Genomic DNA, 16916 nt, shown 5'->3' with positions numbered 1-16916 from the left:
GGTCGTATAAGGAGGTTGTATAAGGAAAAACAATTTAAATATCTAGCAAGTGTATCCAACGAGGTCTAATATCTTCAAATATTTTGACAATTGAATCATTACTAACACTATAAAACAAATTTTTTAATATCTGACATAAACTATAACTCAAAAATTATATTGGGTTATTTTCTTAATGGATATTTAAATAAATGGGCCATTGAGATATAAAATATGAGCTTTAAAAGTTAATGAATTATATTAACTTCTTTTTCAAACAATTTAAGATAGGTCACTTATAAAATTTTAGATGTTTAACAAATAAATCTTATATATTACTTGTATAAAAAAAAAGAATTAGGTGGGTCAAGTGACCCACCTTTCCAATATGTATACTCGCAATGTTAGTGGTAGTGGTAGTGGTACTGGGTATGATATCGACTTTCGATACTAGCATCGGTATCGATGATATCAAATCCTAAATTTCATGATTTCCCAATATGTATATTCGCCACTGAATCGAGTTAATGTTACCGGTAGCGGTAATGGTACTGGGTATGATACCGAGTTTCGATACTAGCACCGGTAGCGATGATATCAAATCCTAAATTTCATGATTTTAGAATACCGAGTACCATCTGACATTCACATAAACAATGTCGGTTCAATATCGACCGATTCAAATTATGATATTTTGGTAGTTTTACTCACCACTAATTATTTACATGAATGAAATATAAATGACAGCATAAGTTCAATATTATTAGCATAAAAAATAAACTATTTGTAAATAGCTTTAAAAACTACAAATTACTCGCTAGGTGTCTTAGATGAAATCTAGGTGCACATATATTGGTTTTGAACTGTTCTAGTTTTTTTTTTAAATCGATTTCAGTTATAATCGTTTTTTTTAAATGAAATTGCATTAAAAATTCAATTCGGTTTTGTTATAAAAAATAGAATAAAAAACATGTTTTAGTTATATAAATTGAGGGTGTGGGTGTAGTAGCACCCACGGTTTGCTACTTCACCCGTTGGAAACACCACCCCCACCTTGCGGTCTCGAGTGTGGTTTGGCCGCACTCGGCTAAATCTTGCCACACACACTCTCTCTCTAGATCAATGTTTTAAAAACCGGTTTGAACCGGTTGGTCAAACCGGTTTGAACCGGTTGGTCAAACCGGTTGGACCGGGAATCGAGGAAGGAAAGGGTTCAACTATCACCGGTTTTATGTTTATTTCTGAACCGGATTGAACCGTCCGGTTTTTACAAAAATCCGGTTGAACCAGTTCAGTTAAACTGGTTGAACCGGTTAAATTGAATAACAACACATGAAATTTAAACCTTTGCATAATAAACTTTAGTAGTTTTTTCACATTTATTAAAAAATTTCTGAATAAAAGCATATGATAAATTTTATGAAGTTTTTTGATGCATTTATATTCATCTATGACTTTAATTTTTTTTAATGCACGTGGATTGATGTAAAACTTATGATTATGAGTTATTTTAATGTTTTTAGAATGATCTACAACTTGTTTTCATTTGTATTTAATGTTTGAACTTATGGACATCATATTTTTGATCGGTGTATGTAGGTATGTCTACAAAAGTACGAAAAAAGATGAAAATTAAAGAAACCGGTTTACTCAGCGGTCGAACCGCTTAAACCGGTTGAACCGAAAACCGGTCACCATACCGGTTCAACTAAAAAACCGATTTTTAAAACATTGCTCTAGATTCCTCTCTCTCCTCTCCTCTTCTCTCGTCAATTGTTTACCAAGATATCCACACCTACTGTGTGGCCAAAAAAAACCCACACTTTTATGATAAAAATAATATGATATTTAGGTGGCATCTATTTGACTGAGAAAAAAATGGTAAAAATAACATCCCGCCCTACGGTTTAATAAACCTACCTGAAGATCGAAATGTACACCTCTAAGACCATCTCCAACCCATCTCCATTTTTTCCTCTATAAATGGAGTAAAAAATAGGGTAAATAGTGTTTCATCTCCAACCCTACTCCATTTTCTACCCAATTTTTTACCCCAAAAAACATATTCCTAGAATATTCCATTTTTATAACTTATATATATTGTCAAATATACCCCTCTACTAATTAGATTTTAACAAATATATATTATATGTTAACTTAATATAAATTAGTATATAACATGATATTATAAATATTAAATATTGCATTCAAATTATAATTAGTAGATAAAATAAACTAAAAATGTATAAAATAAAAATAAGAGAGACTAAAGTTAGCAACCAAACTTCACATCCATTTTTGGATATATGAATAGTATTCCCCATATATGGGGGGAATACTATTCATATCTCCAAAAATGGAGGTGAAATGAGGTAGGGTTGGAGAAGAATGGGGGAAAAATGGAGTTTGGGGGTGAGTTGGAGATGCCCCAAGACCATCTCCAACCCATCTCCATTTTTCCCCCATAAATGGAGTAAAAAATGGAGTAAATAGTGTTTCATCTCCAACCCTACTTCATTTTCTACCCCATTTTTTACCCAAAAAAATATATTCGTAGAATATTCCATTTTTATAACTTATATATATTGCCAAATACACCCCTCTACTAATTAAACTCTATATTTATGATTAATTAATATAAATTAGTATATAACATGATATTATAATTATTAAATATTGCATTTAAATTATAATTAGTAGATAAAATAAACTAGAAATGTATAAAATAAAAATGAAAGAGACTAAAATTGGCAACCAAACTTCACCTTCATTTTTGGAGATATGAATAGTATTCCCCCATATATGGGAGAATACTATTCATATCTCCAAAAATGGAGGTGAAAATGGGATAAGGTTGGAAAAGAATGGGGAAAGAAATGGAGTTTGGGGGTATGAATACTATTCATAACAAGATATTTACGATACAACAAATATTTGATTATTTTAGAAGCCCACTTACTAAGAAATAAAATCCCAAATTGTTTAAGGGATTTGGGTCCGAAAGTAGTTGGAATGTTGTAAAAGCCGAGTAAGGCTTTTCACAGCCCAATGGACCTGGCAATTTGGTTGGCCGTGTAATTTACAATTTTGCCATCGTTTCAAGAATATGAGAAAACCGGTATATTGTCATCGGCTCATATCTTCCTCGCGAAAAACCCTCGGCGGTCGTGGAGACCTCAAGCAAATCAGGTTACATTTCCTTCGATTTGTAGAAAATTGAAGATCAAAGAAGGGGAAAACGCTCTAAAATTTATAAAATGGCTGAAAATAAAGAGATTCCGTCTCAATACGATCTGAATGCGAAGTGGGATGCCTGTCTAGATTTGGGTGTTCGTCGTTTCGTATACTCCGCCGGTATCGGTGCTTTCGCCGGTCTTCTGTTATTCCGTGAGTTCCTATTGCATTGTCAATCCCTTGATTCATAATTTCGTTATCGCTGATTGCAAATGACGATCGATATGCTTTGATAGAATATAATAAACTATATGTCGCTAGGGCACTGTAATCAGCTTTCTGTTTGTTACGGATATTATAGGTAGTTATTGTTTGAGGAGGAGTTTCTAAATCGAACTTGCCATACATGCGTCTCCGTTTGATATCTCCTTAACCAGTTGAATAAAATTGAAGCTAAATCAGCAAATACAACCTTCTGAATTGTTAATGCTAGATTTCAATTTATCGTTTAGTTTATATATTTGACATTGGCGTATCAAGATTACTGAGATGTTTTCTTTGAAATTATTATCGAAAATGGGCATTTCTCATGGAAGTTGAAGTTATAATATTCATACTATAGAAAGGAGAAAGAATTTCATGAGTTTCCCTATATGTTTAACTAAGTTCTTTTTAACATATATGTTATTAACTAGCTGTTGAGAAGACAGCAGTATTCATTTCATATCCTCAATAGGTAATGCATACACATCTATATACCCGATCTTTGTAAGTTTCTAACAGAATAACAAATAGCAAAATCAGTTAAGACCACCACAAGCCTGTGAAATGTTCATTTTATGCTCGTCTACCAAGTCCTTAGCATGGATCCTCACGTATCATATCTAATTTATATCATTCAGTTCTTTTCAACAGCTCTTGAACACCCAACCCATGTGAAATTATCAATTTAACCCCTGCCTCTTATCATTTCTTTGATTACCTTTTCGATATCATCTTTCCTCTAATAGGTGCTAAATCTTTGGGCATTTGAAATAGTCTCATAAGTTCTAAAAATTTCTTGCAAATTTTGTTTGTGGCTGTCAAACCTTCAAGTTCTACATTTGTGCTATTCTCTTATTGTTAATTGAAACTTTGATGTAATTATAATTTTTATGCCACATGAAATGAAGTTGCTACTATAATTTATACAACACTTTGGTTATGGCAGCCCAAGGTAATTTAAAATATTATTTAATAGATGAAATGTTTTGTTAAATTAAATTGGTAGGTTCCCCTGTTACACGGTGGGCATCAATTGCTCTTGGTGCTGGAGTGGGAATTGGATCTGCATACTCTGATTGCTCTCACAAATTTGATGCCTCAACTTCCACTTCTCCCACTGTTGCTAAGGTAGCTTTGTTTTCTCACTTTATTTCTTCAATTTCTATTCATCTGAAACTGAAAGTATTCAGCAATCAGCATTTGCATGAAATCTTTTTGAATTTCTGAACACATTTCAGGACTGAAAAAAATAACCAGATGATGAGGGGTTGAAGATGTAATTGTGAAGATTGTTGATGTTTTTCAATGATCAAGTGAAATGGATTTTGAATTTTATCTTGTATGAATGAATTAGAAGTAGAGTAATAATTTTGGCAAACTGGCAATGTCCACTTTTTACATTACATTTACTGATTTTACATACATACATTTGATGTACAATCAAAACTATTTTCTTTTGGTTTTGGTCACTCCAATTTACCTTCTTCTTAATGTTTTGGTCTTCTTTTTTGCTTAGCTTTTGACAAAATTCACTCATGGTATTTATATATTTAAGATGGTATAGTTTATATGATAAGTAAAAGTTTATATCAGCAATCTCAATTATTAAAAATAAAGAGAAATAACCAATGTTCCTTTTCCCTAATTCATGCAAAGAATTCTTGTTGCTTATTGCCTCGATGGCCTTGTGCATGAATGTCAAAGTAAACTTGTTTGCCAAATATGTTCTACATTGATTTATGTTTTATAATTCGTGTTTTCAGAAGAAAAAAAAACATAGTCAAATATTTTATTTTAATTTTGTTTATACTTAAAATGACCATTTCAATATTCTCCGGCATGCCGACACTTATAACAGAGAGAGCAAAATGAGAACGGTTGTTTATTTCAAAGAGTAAAGAAAGCATAAAGAGTTTTTTTACAAATAATTTAATGGTGACGGTTGTTTATTTATTGATGCAAATCAGCGTTAAATGAGAAATTTCAAACTTATTGATATGGAAATGATACACCGACGTAATTAATCTTTTTTCCATTGCTATGATTATGCTTAATTTAGATCTTCCACGTTATTTACTTAAGTCAAAACTTTGGATTAAAAAAAAACGAATGTTCCACATTTCAAGCCCTTTATATTCACCATCATTATTTGTACAAAGGAATCAAATATACAATCCATCGAAAGCCACCATGGCCACCACCCTAACTACACCATTGTTAATGTTATCAATCTTCTTCGTACTCAATTCCATTCCAACCCCGTCATTCTCCTGTCCACTTCATCAAAAACAAGCGCTTCTCCACTTCAAATCCACCCTCACCACCATCATTAATTCCAGACTGTTCGTAGAGCTTAACTCATGGAATCCTGATTCCGATTGTTGCACATGGGACCGTGTTAAATGCAGCACAACCACAACCATTACCGAGCTCAACCTCTCCAATGTCGTTCCCGAGTTCGCCAATCCAATTCCGGTGTTCTCCGACATCTTGATTCCGCTTTTCCATATCCAATCTCTGAAACTACTTGATATCTCGAGGAATTCCTTGAACGGAGAGATTCCCGGATATGGTTTTGGTAATCTCACTGAGTTAGTTCACCTTGACATGAAGCTGAATAACTTCCAGGGTTCCATTCCTTCTCAACTTTTCAAACTTGAATCTCTTCGAATTCTTGATCTAAGTAATAATATTCTCCGGGTTGTTTTGAGCCATGAAGTTGGTAAGCTTCGAAATCTTGAACGTTTGTACTTGAATGAAAATTTTCTTTCGGGAAACATCCCAGAAGAGATTGGAAATTTAACCAAGTTAAGGGAATTATACCTTGGAAAGAATCAGTTCTCAGGAGGAATCCCATCTTCAGTTGTATACATGAAGGAACTAGAATCACTGGATTTGTCTGATAATTCTTTCTCCATGCAAATTCCTTCTGGCATAGGAATGCTAACCAACATGGCGAGACTAGACCTAAGCAAGAACCAATTCACTGGTCCAATCCCATCATCAATGCAAAAGCTGAGTAAGTTGGAAACCCTTCGACTCCAACACAACAAGTTAACCGGAGTTATACCAAGGTGGTTATTCAACATCACAACATTAAGGTATTTATTCATTGGTGGAGCTCGAAACAACTTGATTTGGGATAACAAAGCAAATATCATTCCAAGATGTAGTCTAGAACAGATCTCCATGACTTCATGTGGAATATCCGGCCAAATTCCTGAATGGATTTCATCACAGAAAGATTTGCATTTTCTTGATTTGAGCGTGAATGATTTAGAAGGTAGATTCCCAGATTGGCTCATGGAGATGGATATTTCAGGCATAGTTCTTTCAGATAACAAGCTCTCCGGATCTATCCCACCGGGACTGTTTGAATCCATGAAGTTAGAATTTCTTGCCTTGTCCCGGAATAACTTTTCCGAGGAGTTGCCGGAGAATATTGGCCATGCCAGATCGATCACGACACTTATGTTGTCGGGAAATAAATTTTCTGGACAAATTCCAATGTCTATGTCGAACATGAACAGGTTGCATGTTCTCGACTTGTCCAGAAACAGATTTTCTGGCGATAGTTTCCCTAACTTTAGAGAAAACCCTCTTTTATACGTAGACTTGTCGTACAATGACTTTTTTGGTAAGATCCCGTTGACCTTTTCTACAGAGATCTTAACTCTTTCATTGGGTGGGAATAAGTTTTCTGGTGACCTACCTTCGAATTTGACTAACTTGGTCAACCTCGAATGTCTCGATCTTTACAATAATGATCTTACTGGATATTTCCAAGATGTTTTTCCTCGAATTCCAACGCTTCAAGTCCTAAACCTAAGAAACAATTCCCTTGAAGGATTTATCCCTGGAACAATCTCAAACCTCACTTCTCTCAGGATTCTTGATCTTTCTGGGAACAAACTAACCGGAAGTATTCCACAAGGAATTGCAAACCTTGAAAGAGCGATCGAAAATCTCTATACAAAACATGCTCCCAATGATGTATTCTTCTCGGAAAATTTCCTTGAGGACATTGAGTATCAGGACTTGATAGTGAACTGGAAGAACTCCCTTCAAGGCCTATCTAGTCACAATCTTGATATGTATTGGTTCTTGGACTTGTCTAACAATAAAATCTCTGGTGATATCCCAACATCGCTAGGAAATCTCAAAAGCATAAAAGTGCTAAACATTTCACACAACAACCTCGTTGGGCAAATTCCGATGTCTTTCGGGAATCTGAGGGACATAGAGAGCTTGGATTTGTCACACAACAAAATCTCAGGTTCGATTCCACAATCACTAGTGAAGCTTGATCAACTTGCGATTCTGGATGTAAGCAACAATAGGTTAACAGGTAAGATTCCAACAGGTTGGCAAATGAACACAATGAACGAGTTGAATTTCTTTGCAAACAATAGTGGATTATGCGGTATGCAGATTATGGTCAAATGCCCCAAGGATCCCTCACCACCAAAAGCAAATGTGGAGGAGAAGGAGGAGAAACAATCATGGATTTTATGGGAAGGAGTGTGGGTTGGTTTTCCGGTTGGGTTCTTCTCATCAATCTTGATCATGGGATACTTTTTGAATTTTCTTTTGCTATTCAAATGTTGGTGAAAATTTCTTCCCTTATCAATTCGATAATCAATCCCATTAAACCAGTTGTTTGAATTTGGATATATATGATCTTGTTTCTTGGTGTTTTAAGCCAATTTCTTTTGCTACGAAATTACTACTCCGGTGTAAAAATCTGATGATGATTTTAGTGTCATCTGTCCATTTAATGTAATTGAAAAAATTATGAGTACCAAAGGAGACTCAACTTGTTATATAATACAATTTAGATACGGATTGCATACTTGTATAAGTAATTTGTATCTCAAATATGACGAATGACAAGAGGCGACGCCCTTGATGGTGGTCCCGCTGACCGCTCATCGAGTCGGGTCGAGAGGGACTGCCCCTAAACCTAAACAAAAGTTTGGATAATAAATGCAAAGGAAAACATGATAAGAATAAATGAATAATGAGAAATATGTACTTCTTGGGATCACTAAGGGGCATCTCACGATGTCGAACAATCAAGTTGCCCGGCAATTCCCCTGTGACAACCCATGCTGCCTATGGAAACGATGCTTTGTACTTGTATGATTAGTTTTTCTATGCAACTCGAGCTGTCTAACGGATTTTCCAGAAAACTGTTCTTAACTATTTTAAACTGCTATTCGTCAATCTTGTCCACTTTCGGATAGTATGAGTATTTATACTCAAAATTCACCATTTTGGGGAACCCTCTCTTAAGATATTAAGCATTCCTTAAATTCTTCTTGTACATCGCTTTCTCTTTTCATGCCCGAACTTGAAAGTGGCATTAATAATTAACCATTTTCAGATAATATGAGTATTTATACTCATAATTTGCCATTTTGAGAACCAACTTAAAATCTTCAACGTTCCTTACAATCTTCTAGTACATTGCTTTCTATTTTTCATATCTGCACTTGAAAGTGACATCGATGATTATCCCGAATTGGATGCCATGAGACCTAAGCATATGCTCGAAATATCAATTACGCACAATAAACCTACACGATCATTGATCATCATGATATCCAGAAAAACCATATTGATTATTAAACTACCCTATTTTCCCCATGTTTCTAACATACTCGTCTATAAAATAATTTATACTAAATGAACAAGGTTAAACATTTTATGGCATACAAAAATTAGTTACATGCAACACGCCATGTTATAAAGTTCTCTCATACACACATGAATGCATGTGTTTGTTTTCAAATACTATATGTCCAATAGGGGGGGGGGGGGGGGGGGGGGTTGTCAAACTAAACAATTATGGAATCGAGAATGCAGGAAGGAACGATATTTAATCGCGTGTGATTAATAAATATAATAAAAAAATCATTAAAAAATTAAAAGAATTTATAATTGTATTAAAAAATATATTGTATTGATATTAATGTTACTTTATAGAGAATTAAATATTAAAATTTTTAATATATTAAAAGAAAATCGATAAATATAACATTCCAAAATAGATTGTTAGCATTCGTTCTCACATTTTTGATTTCATAAATTTTCTTGTTTAAACCTAGTTTTGTCTAATCGAACATTTGATTGTAACTTGTATTCACATTCATTCTTAACCCCGCCAGAAATGGCTAACCGTTTGTCTTGATGATAACCCACCGCCACCGGCACCTTTCCACCTCCATCCTACCATCATTACCGTTTTCTTAAAATGAACACCTATAAAAAAATTAATTCTAAGCACATTTTCTAATTTTTTAAAAACCGAAAATACTAAATAAATAAATTTTAACTAAACGTTTTTTTAAAATTTCTAATAAAAACTTAAAATGAAAAATTGAAAACTTATTTCATTTTTCTGAAACCGTAACTAATGGCAGCCTTAGATTATAGGGTTATTTCCATAAAAGACCTTATATTTTGACTTTTTTTCTTTTTAGACCTAGAATTTTTTTCTTTTCCGAAAAAGACCTAACTTTTACCTGTTACTTGTTATTTCAGACCTAGCAAGTCACCAACATGTAAATTAGGTATTTTTGTTTCATAAAAGACCCTATATTTTGTAGTTTTTTCCATTTTAGACCTAAAACGTTTTTTTTTTCAAAATAAACTCAACTTTAAAATTGGTTATAATCTTCAAGACCAAATATATAAGGTACTTCTTGACTACACCGAAAAAGAAAGTATACATGTATAAACTAAAAAATGTTATCTAATCTATTATCTTTTGAACGAATATAACCTAGAAGAATTGCAAAATTTTATTTTTGTCTAAAAGATATAATTAAACTTTATCTTGGATATATATTATATCATTAAACTTGATATATTGTTTATAAAAAATGTTATTATTACAGCTAATAAAAAGTTTGATGTTAATTTAATATTTTTTGGTAACATTGATAATACATGGCTAGGAAGAATCTTTTAGCATAATAACAAATTTTTTTATTTGTAGAAAAAAAACATACCATGTAATTTAACAAACTGTATACAAAATAAATTTTTTTAGTTTGTCTATTATACCTATTTCGTGAGTTTGGACATATTTTCCTCTCACTTTTCTATATTATTTTTTTGGTTGAATTTTTTAATCAATTTTTTTAGAACAATTAATAAATGCACTCACTATCATACTCATAAACCAAAGTCATAGAATATTTGGTAGCATTAGCCCATTATTGAATAATATGTTATAATTATATCAAATACATATATAAAAATATTAATCCTAAACATTCGTAATAGTTTTGTTTAGATATATCAGATTCAAGTTTAAGACATTCTTAAAAAATTTAACATCACATATAAATACATAAAACTATATTATGGGATTGAAACCATTTGAACATAAGTTAAAAATCCAAATAACAAAAATGATACCGCACACTTAAATATCCAAACACATGGTGTTTGTATATCGCGATTATTAATTCTCAAGTATAATCACATTTATTACCAAAATAAAATTTAGGATTTCATTTTAATTTAAAAAAGCTTGAAGGTGTTTGGTACTCAATTGGTTATTGCATTTATGATCTTAAAATTATATAAAATCTCTTTTGTGCTGTTAGGAAATTTGACTTCACATGTCTATGTATTCAACTCCTAGCTTTTGGTAATTGTTTTATGTAACTGAAATCGAAAAACTAATTAAACCAATAATATAAAAAAAAAGGTTTTGGAACTAGAAACTGTAAATTTTCCCAAATGTAGACACAACATTTTGTTATTATTTATATTACACCCGTGAAAAAAAAATATACTATACAACTTCATTGTATGTGTAATGGTTTAAAAAAAATGTTTTATGCGTAAATCAATACGACGCCAAAAGATGCAAAAGTTAAATCGTTGTCTATTATTTAAACTAAAAGAATATAAGTATTTTTTTATGCCTTAACGAAATTAAGCTACATGAACTTGGTGTAGTGAAGAAATAGCTTTTACAACTACTTTGTGTTGTATAAATATACGTGGACAAAGAATTGTCCAATCATAAATAAATGTAGGCATAATAATTACATTGTTTAAATCGATGTCTATGTATAAACTAAAAAGATATAATCACGTTTTTATACAACTAATCTTGAAATAAAAAACATTTTAGGTCTAAATTGGAAAAAAGTACTAAATGTAGGGTCTTTTATGAAATAAAAATACTTAATTTCCTTTTGGTGACCTGTTAGGTCTAAAACAACAAGTATCAGGTAAAAAGTTATGTCTTTTTTGAAAAAGAAAAAAGTTTTAGGTCTAAAAAGAAAAAAAAAATCAAAATATAGGGTCTTTTATGAAAATAACCTTAGATTATATGCAAATTTCAATATACAATTGTCCATAACTCTACAAACCATACAACACTTCCATTCATTCAAGAAATTGTTAAAAACCAAGAAAGAGATTGCCATTGGGAAGAAAAAACCTATATTACGTACAAAGATATATTAGTTTTTCTCTACAACCAATCCATTATGCAACCAATTTCTCATCATCGTAAAAGCTTCTTCTGCATCTGTATCATCTTCAACTGACGCTGGTCGATGAACAAATCCATGGCCTCTCCCTTTGAAAACCACGACCTTTGATCCCCCCACATTCTCCCTCTCGATCTCTTCCACCACCTTCACCGGACACAGTGGATCCTCATCCCCTGTTATATACAAAACCGGCACCTTCACTTTAGCAGCAACAGAAGGGTCGATTCTTGTGCCATAGAACGAGACTCCGAGCCCAAAACAACCCTCGTCATCTTCAGCCAGAACCTCAATTACCTTTCCGCCACCAAAACAAAACCCAACGATCCCAAGCTTCTTTGAGATTCCTGCAGCTACGAATTCATCTACCATCCATTTGATCGAAGTTGCGATGTTTTTTGTAGCGATTTGGTTATGAGTTGCTCGCCATTCTTCAAATGAGGATTTTGGGCGTTCTTTTCCCCATGGATCTCCGTTGAATAGGTCGGGTAATAGAACGCTGCGTTATAACTTATAAGCATCAAAGCTTTCCTTACAAGAACAACAATGGATTTGGAATATTAATTCCAAGGTAGAATTAGTAAACATACTTGTAACCATTGCAGGCGATTCGATAAGCGAAATCTCTGGTACATGAATCTTCAAACCCAAAGACGTCAGACAATAGCAAAATACCAGTTCCATTGTTGTTCTTCACAGCGGAGAGAAGATAAGCAGGAACAGTATCGGATCCTTCACCTATAGAAACCTCAGCTCCATTCACCAGCTCACATGCCTCCTCATCGGTGCCTTCTTCGATCTGCACCTGACTGCAACACACCCGGCGATATGATTTTTTCCTAGGCGAGGATCTCCGGCAACGATTTAAGCTTAGATTGCAGATTTTCTGGACAATAACTGAAGCTTTACGGTCAACATTCAACTTAACATTGAAATATCTGAGATTTTTATAATTATGCTCTTCCCAATCCAAAACCACCGTCCACTTTTACAGGAGCAAATAAGAAGATTAAGAATGAGAAATCGGAGACTTACAGAGAAGGAAAGGCGCGGCGAGAAGCTTGGATTCGGAGCATTGAGAAGATACCTGGAGGTTGTTGCTGATGAAGCCATAATAATGGCGGAGGTTAACCCCATTTCTTGCTCTGGTCTCAATGTGGATTCTGTAATGTGGAAGATGATGGAAGATATTTGGAGAGAAAATAGGAATAATACAAAACAAATATCTGTTCAGAAAATTCTAGGCCTCAGGCCTCATGAACATATCTTATTTTTATATAACAAAATAACAAATAATCATATTCAAACAACTAGTGGAAAATCGCAAATAATCATTATTTGTAAACAATTTTATACCACGTGTGCAAACAAACACTAATTGCGGACGTGTTTGTAACTTTTTAAATAAGTTTAGTCTTTTTGGTTTCAAGAAAGAGTTAAAAAAAAAAAATGAAAAATGTGATGAGTTTTAAATGGTTTTCTCAAATTTATATTGCATATTAATGAAAAACATAATTCTACTATTTCTACAAGGTCAAGAAACAAGCATTTTTATTAGTTGCATTGTGATGAGCAATTTACAAATTCTGTATAATAAATTAGAAAATGCACAAGTTTGGTCCCTCTAGTTTTGTATTTATTGCATGTTCAAGGACTGTATAGCAAGCTTGGCTGCAGTCATGGAGACTCTGTTCTTGACAAAACCCGTACAATTTTCAAGTCTTTGTAGTGTTTCTTTAACATCCATTGCTTTCAGCTTTTCTTCTTGCAACTTCAACATTTCTGATTGTGTAGATCCTGTCATAATTCATAACAATTTTCATATTCAGTCACTGTGCTTTGAAAGATACACCCAGTTATAGCATCTTTCAATTAATCCAAATCATGAATTGACTTTATACCTGAAACATTTTGAAGTGCAGCAAAGGACACACGCTCAGCAAAAGATGGAATGAAAGCTTCTTCACAATCTATAGAAGGTTCTTTAAGAGCCCATTCTAAGGAGTTTGCTGTTTGTGTTTGCAATGGTTCATCTTTCGCAGCCTAATCATTAGCATAAGCAGAAAAGTTTAACCATTTTGTAAATAATCTCAATGTATGACAGTTGTTTTTTGACTTGCGACTTAATACAGAACCTTTAACTTTATTTCCAAACTATTCAAACTGTGAAGAGCTTCTTTCAATTCTACAACTTTGGAACTTATTTCACTTTCACTCTCTGGAACATTGTCCTGCAATGGTAATACAATGCCTTCTAAATAAGGATCCGCCTGCAGAATCACTAGAAATTACCCCTTTGATTGAAGTAATTTTTAAACAATTAAAAGATTCTTATGAAGAATCGACACATTATTGCTAACATACCTTTGCAAATTTCACAAGTGTGACGCGACCAATTCCTCTAATGGAGACCAAGGCCCCGACATCTAATTGTTCAACCTGTCACAAGTCATAACACTGAGAGGACAATGAGTTTGACTGAAAAAAATAGTAAAAAATGAAAAGGAATTAAAGGAAATGTGATGATTAATGGAAGCTTACCTTCTCTATAGAAACCAAACAACCGTATCTAGCAGCGAAGGATGCTTCTTTGGATGAGGAACTCACCACAATGGGATCCAACACGAAATGCACAAAAAGTTTCTTCTTTTTGAACAAACACTGAAATCAAAGAGTAAAAGCATATCACATCAACAATTTGAAGTAAAGAACTAAAGAAGGATAACACTTTTGCAGGATAGAACTATAAAAGAAGCGAATTCAATACCTCATCCAACAACTTCAGGTATCTTGCTTCAAATAGGTGAAGTGTCTTTGCCTCAGATGGAACTAGCACCTGAAATACATAAGAAAAATGTCCGCATTTCAAATTAAGTATAAGCTTCAAAATTGAGATGAATTTGAGACCTTGAGTGTGGGGTTTACGATATGTTAAATCATAGCGAAGTTACATAAGAAACGAGATACCTGATCAGAAGGAAAAGGGAGAAGCGGAAGCTCCAAGAAGGCCGCGTAGGCTACGATATTGCGTCGTAATTTCTTATTGGGGCGTCTGAGTAGTTGGGTTTTGGAATCTAGACGCCGGAGGGAATAATAATAAAGCAGATGAGAGGTTGTAATTGAGGCTGCTCCTCCTCCTCTACTTGTTCCTACTGTAGGGAAGGAATTGAGAGTGATGTTGGACAAAAGAACGGAGGAACGAGAAACGGCAGCAATGGAAGTGGAAGTTGAATTTGTGGTGAAGGCATTGAGAGTGGTTCTACAACTCATCTTTGACGACTGCAACAACAAAGTTCGTGAAGGGGGGATAGGGGTTCTTCGGCCATGATTATGTGGAAACCTGTTACCCCACGTACCCGTGTCACGAATTTCATTTTGTTTCGGAGGCGTTTGGGTTGGTTTTCACTTTACTAAGGTAAATAAGAATCACGTTAATAAGAATATAAATTGCAGTTGACTTATAGGATAATTTTTTATTTATTTTTTTAATATATATTTGAGTAACTTTTTTTTATACACATTTAGATAACAAACTTGTTGGAAATGTTCATATATGACCATTATATGCGAACACTTCTAACAAGTTCGTTACTTAGATGTGTAAAAAAAGTTACCCAAATGTAAAAAAAACGAAAAGGTAATTACCATGATAATTCAATTTCCATTTCCTTTTAACTTTACCTTCTAATTTGGATTTGGTATAAAATTTAACCTAAATTGTAAATTTTTTAAAAACCACACCATTTTAGTAAATATATTTTTAAAATACACTGTTTTGGTAAGGGAAAAAACATATTGTCATTTTACCTAAGGCTAACCGGAATGGAACGAATTCCACGCGTGAGAATCTCAGGTGGCACCCCAAGAGACGTGTGAACACCGCCCCCAGGGTCGGTCGGTTGGGTGTGACGTGAGTGCTAGGACGGAAGAAGACGGGGGTTTTGATTGGTTGCCTCAAATTTAAACGTTGGGGGGGCATATTTCGACCGTTTGAAAAGCATTAAAAAAAATTATATTCATTTATTAATTAACTTTCTTTCTATATATACATTCATTTTACACATTTTTTCACAACAAAACACACTCTTCCAAAACAATCACACACTTAAAAAAAGGATAATTTTTTCGGTTCAATTTCTTCTTCATTCGATGATGATTCTGATGACGAGTTGGTTTTGCACACACTGTTGTCTGCGACACAAGACATGGTACGTGAGAGAGGCGAAAATTCACACGGCGAGAAAAAACGTAGAAAATGGATCAAGCGGGATCGAGAAGCGGCAAATGAACTTTTGGTACGTGATTATTTTGCCCCTGATAGTTTATATGATCTATCAAAATTTGAAGAACGTTTTCGTATTAGTAAAAATTTATTCTTACGTATAGCTAGAGATTTGGAACGTAATTATGAGTTTTTCCAATTAAGATGGGATGCTAGAGGTAAACGCGATTTTACTACAATACAAAAATGTACGACCGCTTTTAGACAATTGAGATATGACATAGTCGCAGACGCATCAGATGAGTATTTGAAAATGTCTGAGAGAACGGATCGAGATTGTACATATCTTTTTGTGAGTGTGTTATAGAGCTTTACCGTTACATATACTTGCGACATCCGACTAAAAGTGATGTCGAACAGTTGTATGTCGCGCATCAAGCTAAACATTGTTTTCTAGGGATGCTTGGTAGCATTGATTGTACACAATTGGAGTGGGCAAATTGTCCCAACGTGTGGCATGGTCAATTCACGCGAGGTGATCATGGGGTGTCGACTGTTATATTGGAGGCGATTGTTTCACAGGACCTATGGTTTTGGCATGCATTATTACACTCGAGTCCTGGTAAGTTTCCCTTTCTACCCTTTAAATTGTAATCTTTGCAACTTTGGCCCTTACGTTGGGCGTACCTGGATGGTACACTGGGCGTAAAGGGGCATTAAGCGAAACAGTGACGTTTTGGAGAGTACGTTGGGCGTAC

At 33.9% G+C, this 16916-nt stretch overlaps 4 protein-coding genes across 5 annotated transcripts; 2 read left to right on the top strand and 2 right to left on the bottom strand.

Annotated features, from left to right (window-relative positions):
* The first annotated feature begins 3107 nt into the window (after nt 1-3107).
* Nucleotides 3108-4886, top strand: LOC145121356 (MICOS complex subunit MIC10-like). The gene is made up of 3 exons (XM_079057126.1): nt 3108-3366; nt 4424-4545; nt 4656-4886. The coding sequence occupies exons 1-3, from the start codon at nt 3237-3239 to the stop codon at nt 4659-4661; spliced, it is 258 nt and encodes an 85-aa protein (XP_078913252.1). The 5' UTR covers nt 3108-3236; the 3' UTR covers nt 4662-4886.
* A 692-nt stretch (nt 4887-5578) lies between these two features.
* Nucleotides 5579-8146, top strand: LOC145104574 (receptor-like protein 46). The gene has a single exon (XM_079041798.1). It carries the CDS (start codon nt 5608-5610, stop codon nt 8026-8028), a length of 2421 nt encoding a protein of 806 aa, XP_078897924.1. The 5' UTR covers nt 5579-5607; the 3' UTR covers nt 8029-8146.
* Nucleotides 8147-11800: 3654 nt separating this feature from the next.
* On the bottom strand, nt 11801-13243 carry LOC145121303 (alpha/beta-Hydrolases superfamily protein). Its single transcript, XM_079057089.1, has 3 exons — nt 12972-13243; nt 12527-12822; nt 11801-12435 (listed from the first exon to the last, which is right to left on the bottom strand). Exons 1-3 carry the CDS (start codon nt 13071-13073, stop codon nt 11907-11909), a joined length of 927 nt encoding a protein of 308 aa, XP_078913215.1. The 5' UTR covers nt 13074-13243; the 3' UTR covers nt 11801-11906.
* A 216-nt stretch (nt 13244-13459) lies between these two features.
* On the bottom strand, nt 13460-15287 carry LOC145121154 (ATP-dependent protease La (LON) domain protein). Of its 2 annotated transcripts, none has more exons than XM_079057028.1 (7): nt 14904-15287; nt 14704-14772; nt 14478-14597; nt 14301-14375; nt 14072-14167; nt 13838-13979; nt 13460-13733 (listed from the first exon to the last, which is right to left on the bottom strand). In XM_079057028.1, exons 1-7 carry the CDS (start codon nt 15204-15206, stop codon nt 13573-13575), a joined length of 966 nt encoding a protein of 321 aa, XP_078913154.1. In that variant the 5' UTR covers nt 15207-15287; the 3' UTR covers nt 13460-13572. The 2 variants fall into 2 exon arrangements, with proteins under 2 accessions (XP_078913154.1, XP_078913097.1); XM_079056971.1 differs by having other exon boundaries at nt 14072-14206; nt 14904-15286.
* Between the last annotated feature and the right edge of the window lie 1629 nt (nt 15288-16916).

Source organism: Lactuca virosa, chromosome 1, assembly GCF_052849685.1.
Source record: "Lactuca virosa cultivar CGN04683 chromosome 1, Lactuca_virosa_CGN04683_v6, whole genome shotgun sequence".
Taxonomy (NCBI): Eukaryota; Viridiplantae; Streptophyta; class Magnoliopsida; order Asterales; family Asteraceae; genus Lactuca; species Lactuca virosa.
Note: the sequence above shows the minus strand (reverse complement) of the source record. Positions and strands in the feature narration are given on the sequence as shown.

What these genes read in the sequence shown, in the direction of transcription:
- LOC145104574 (XM_079041798.1), top strand. Translation starts at nt 5,608, where the DNA reads ATGGCCACCACCCTAACTACACCATTGTTAATGTTATCAATCTTCTTC.
- LOC145121154 (XM_079056971.1), bottom strand. Translation starts at nt 15,206, where the DNA reads ATGAGTTGTAGAACCACTCTCAATGCCTTCACCACAAATTCAACTTCC. An exon ending in GTTTGGTTTCTATAGAGAAG is followed by an intron (nt 14,376 to 14,477) that starts GTAAGCTTCCAT and finishes GACTTGTGACAG; the next exon opens with GTTGAACAATTAGATGTCGG. An exon ending in TGCACTTCAAAATGTTTCAG is followed by an intron (nt 13,734 to 13,837) that starts GTATAAAGTCAA and finishes GAATTATGACAG; the next exon opens with GATCTACACAATCAGAAATG.
- LOC145121303 (XM_079057089.1), bottom strand. Translation starts at nt 13,073, where the DNA reads ATGGGGTTAACCTCCGCCATTATTATGGCTTCATCAGCAACAACCTCC. An exon ending in CGCCGCGCCTTTCCTTCTCT is followed by an intron (nt 12,823 to 12,971) that starts GTAAGTCTCCGA and finishes GTTATTGTCCAG; the next exon opens with AAAATCTGCAATCTAAGCTT. An exon ending in ATCGCCTGCAATGGTTACAA is followed by an intron (nt 12,436 to 12,526) that starts GTATGTTTACTA and finishes GTTATAACGCAG; the next exon opens with CGTTCTATTACCCGACCTAT.
- LOC145121356 (XM_079057126.1), top strand. Translation starts at nt 3,237, where the DNA reads ATGGCTGAAAATAAAGAGATTCCGTCTCAATACGATCTGAATGCGAAG. An exon ending in CGCCGGTCTTCTGTTATTCC is followed by an intron (nt 3,367 to 4,423) that starts GTGAGTTCCTAT and finishes TTAAATTGGTAG; the next exon opens with GTTCCCCTGTTACACGGTGG.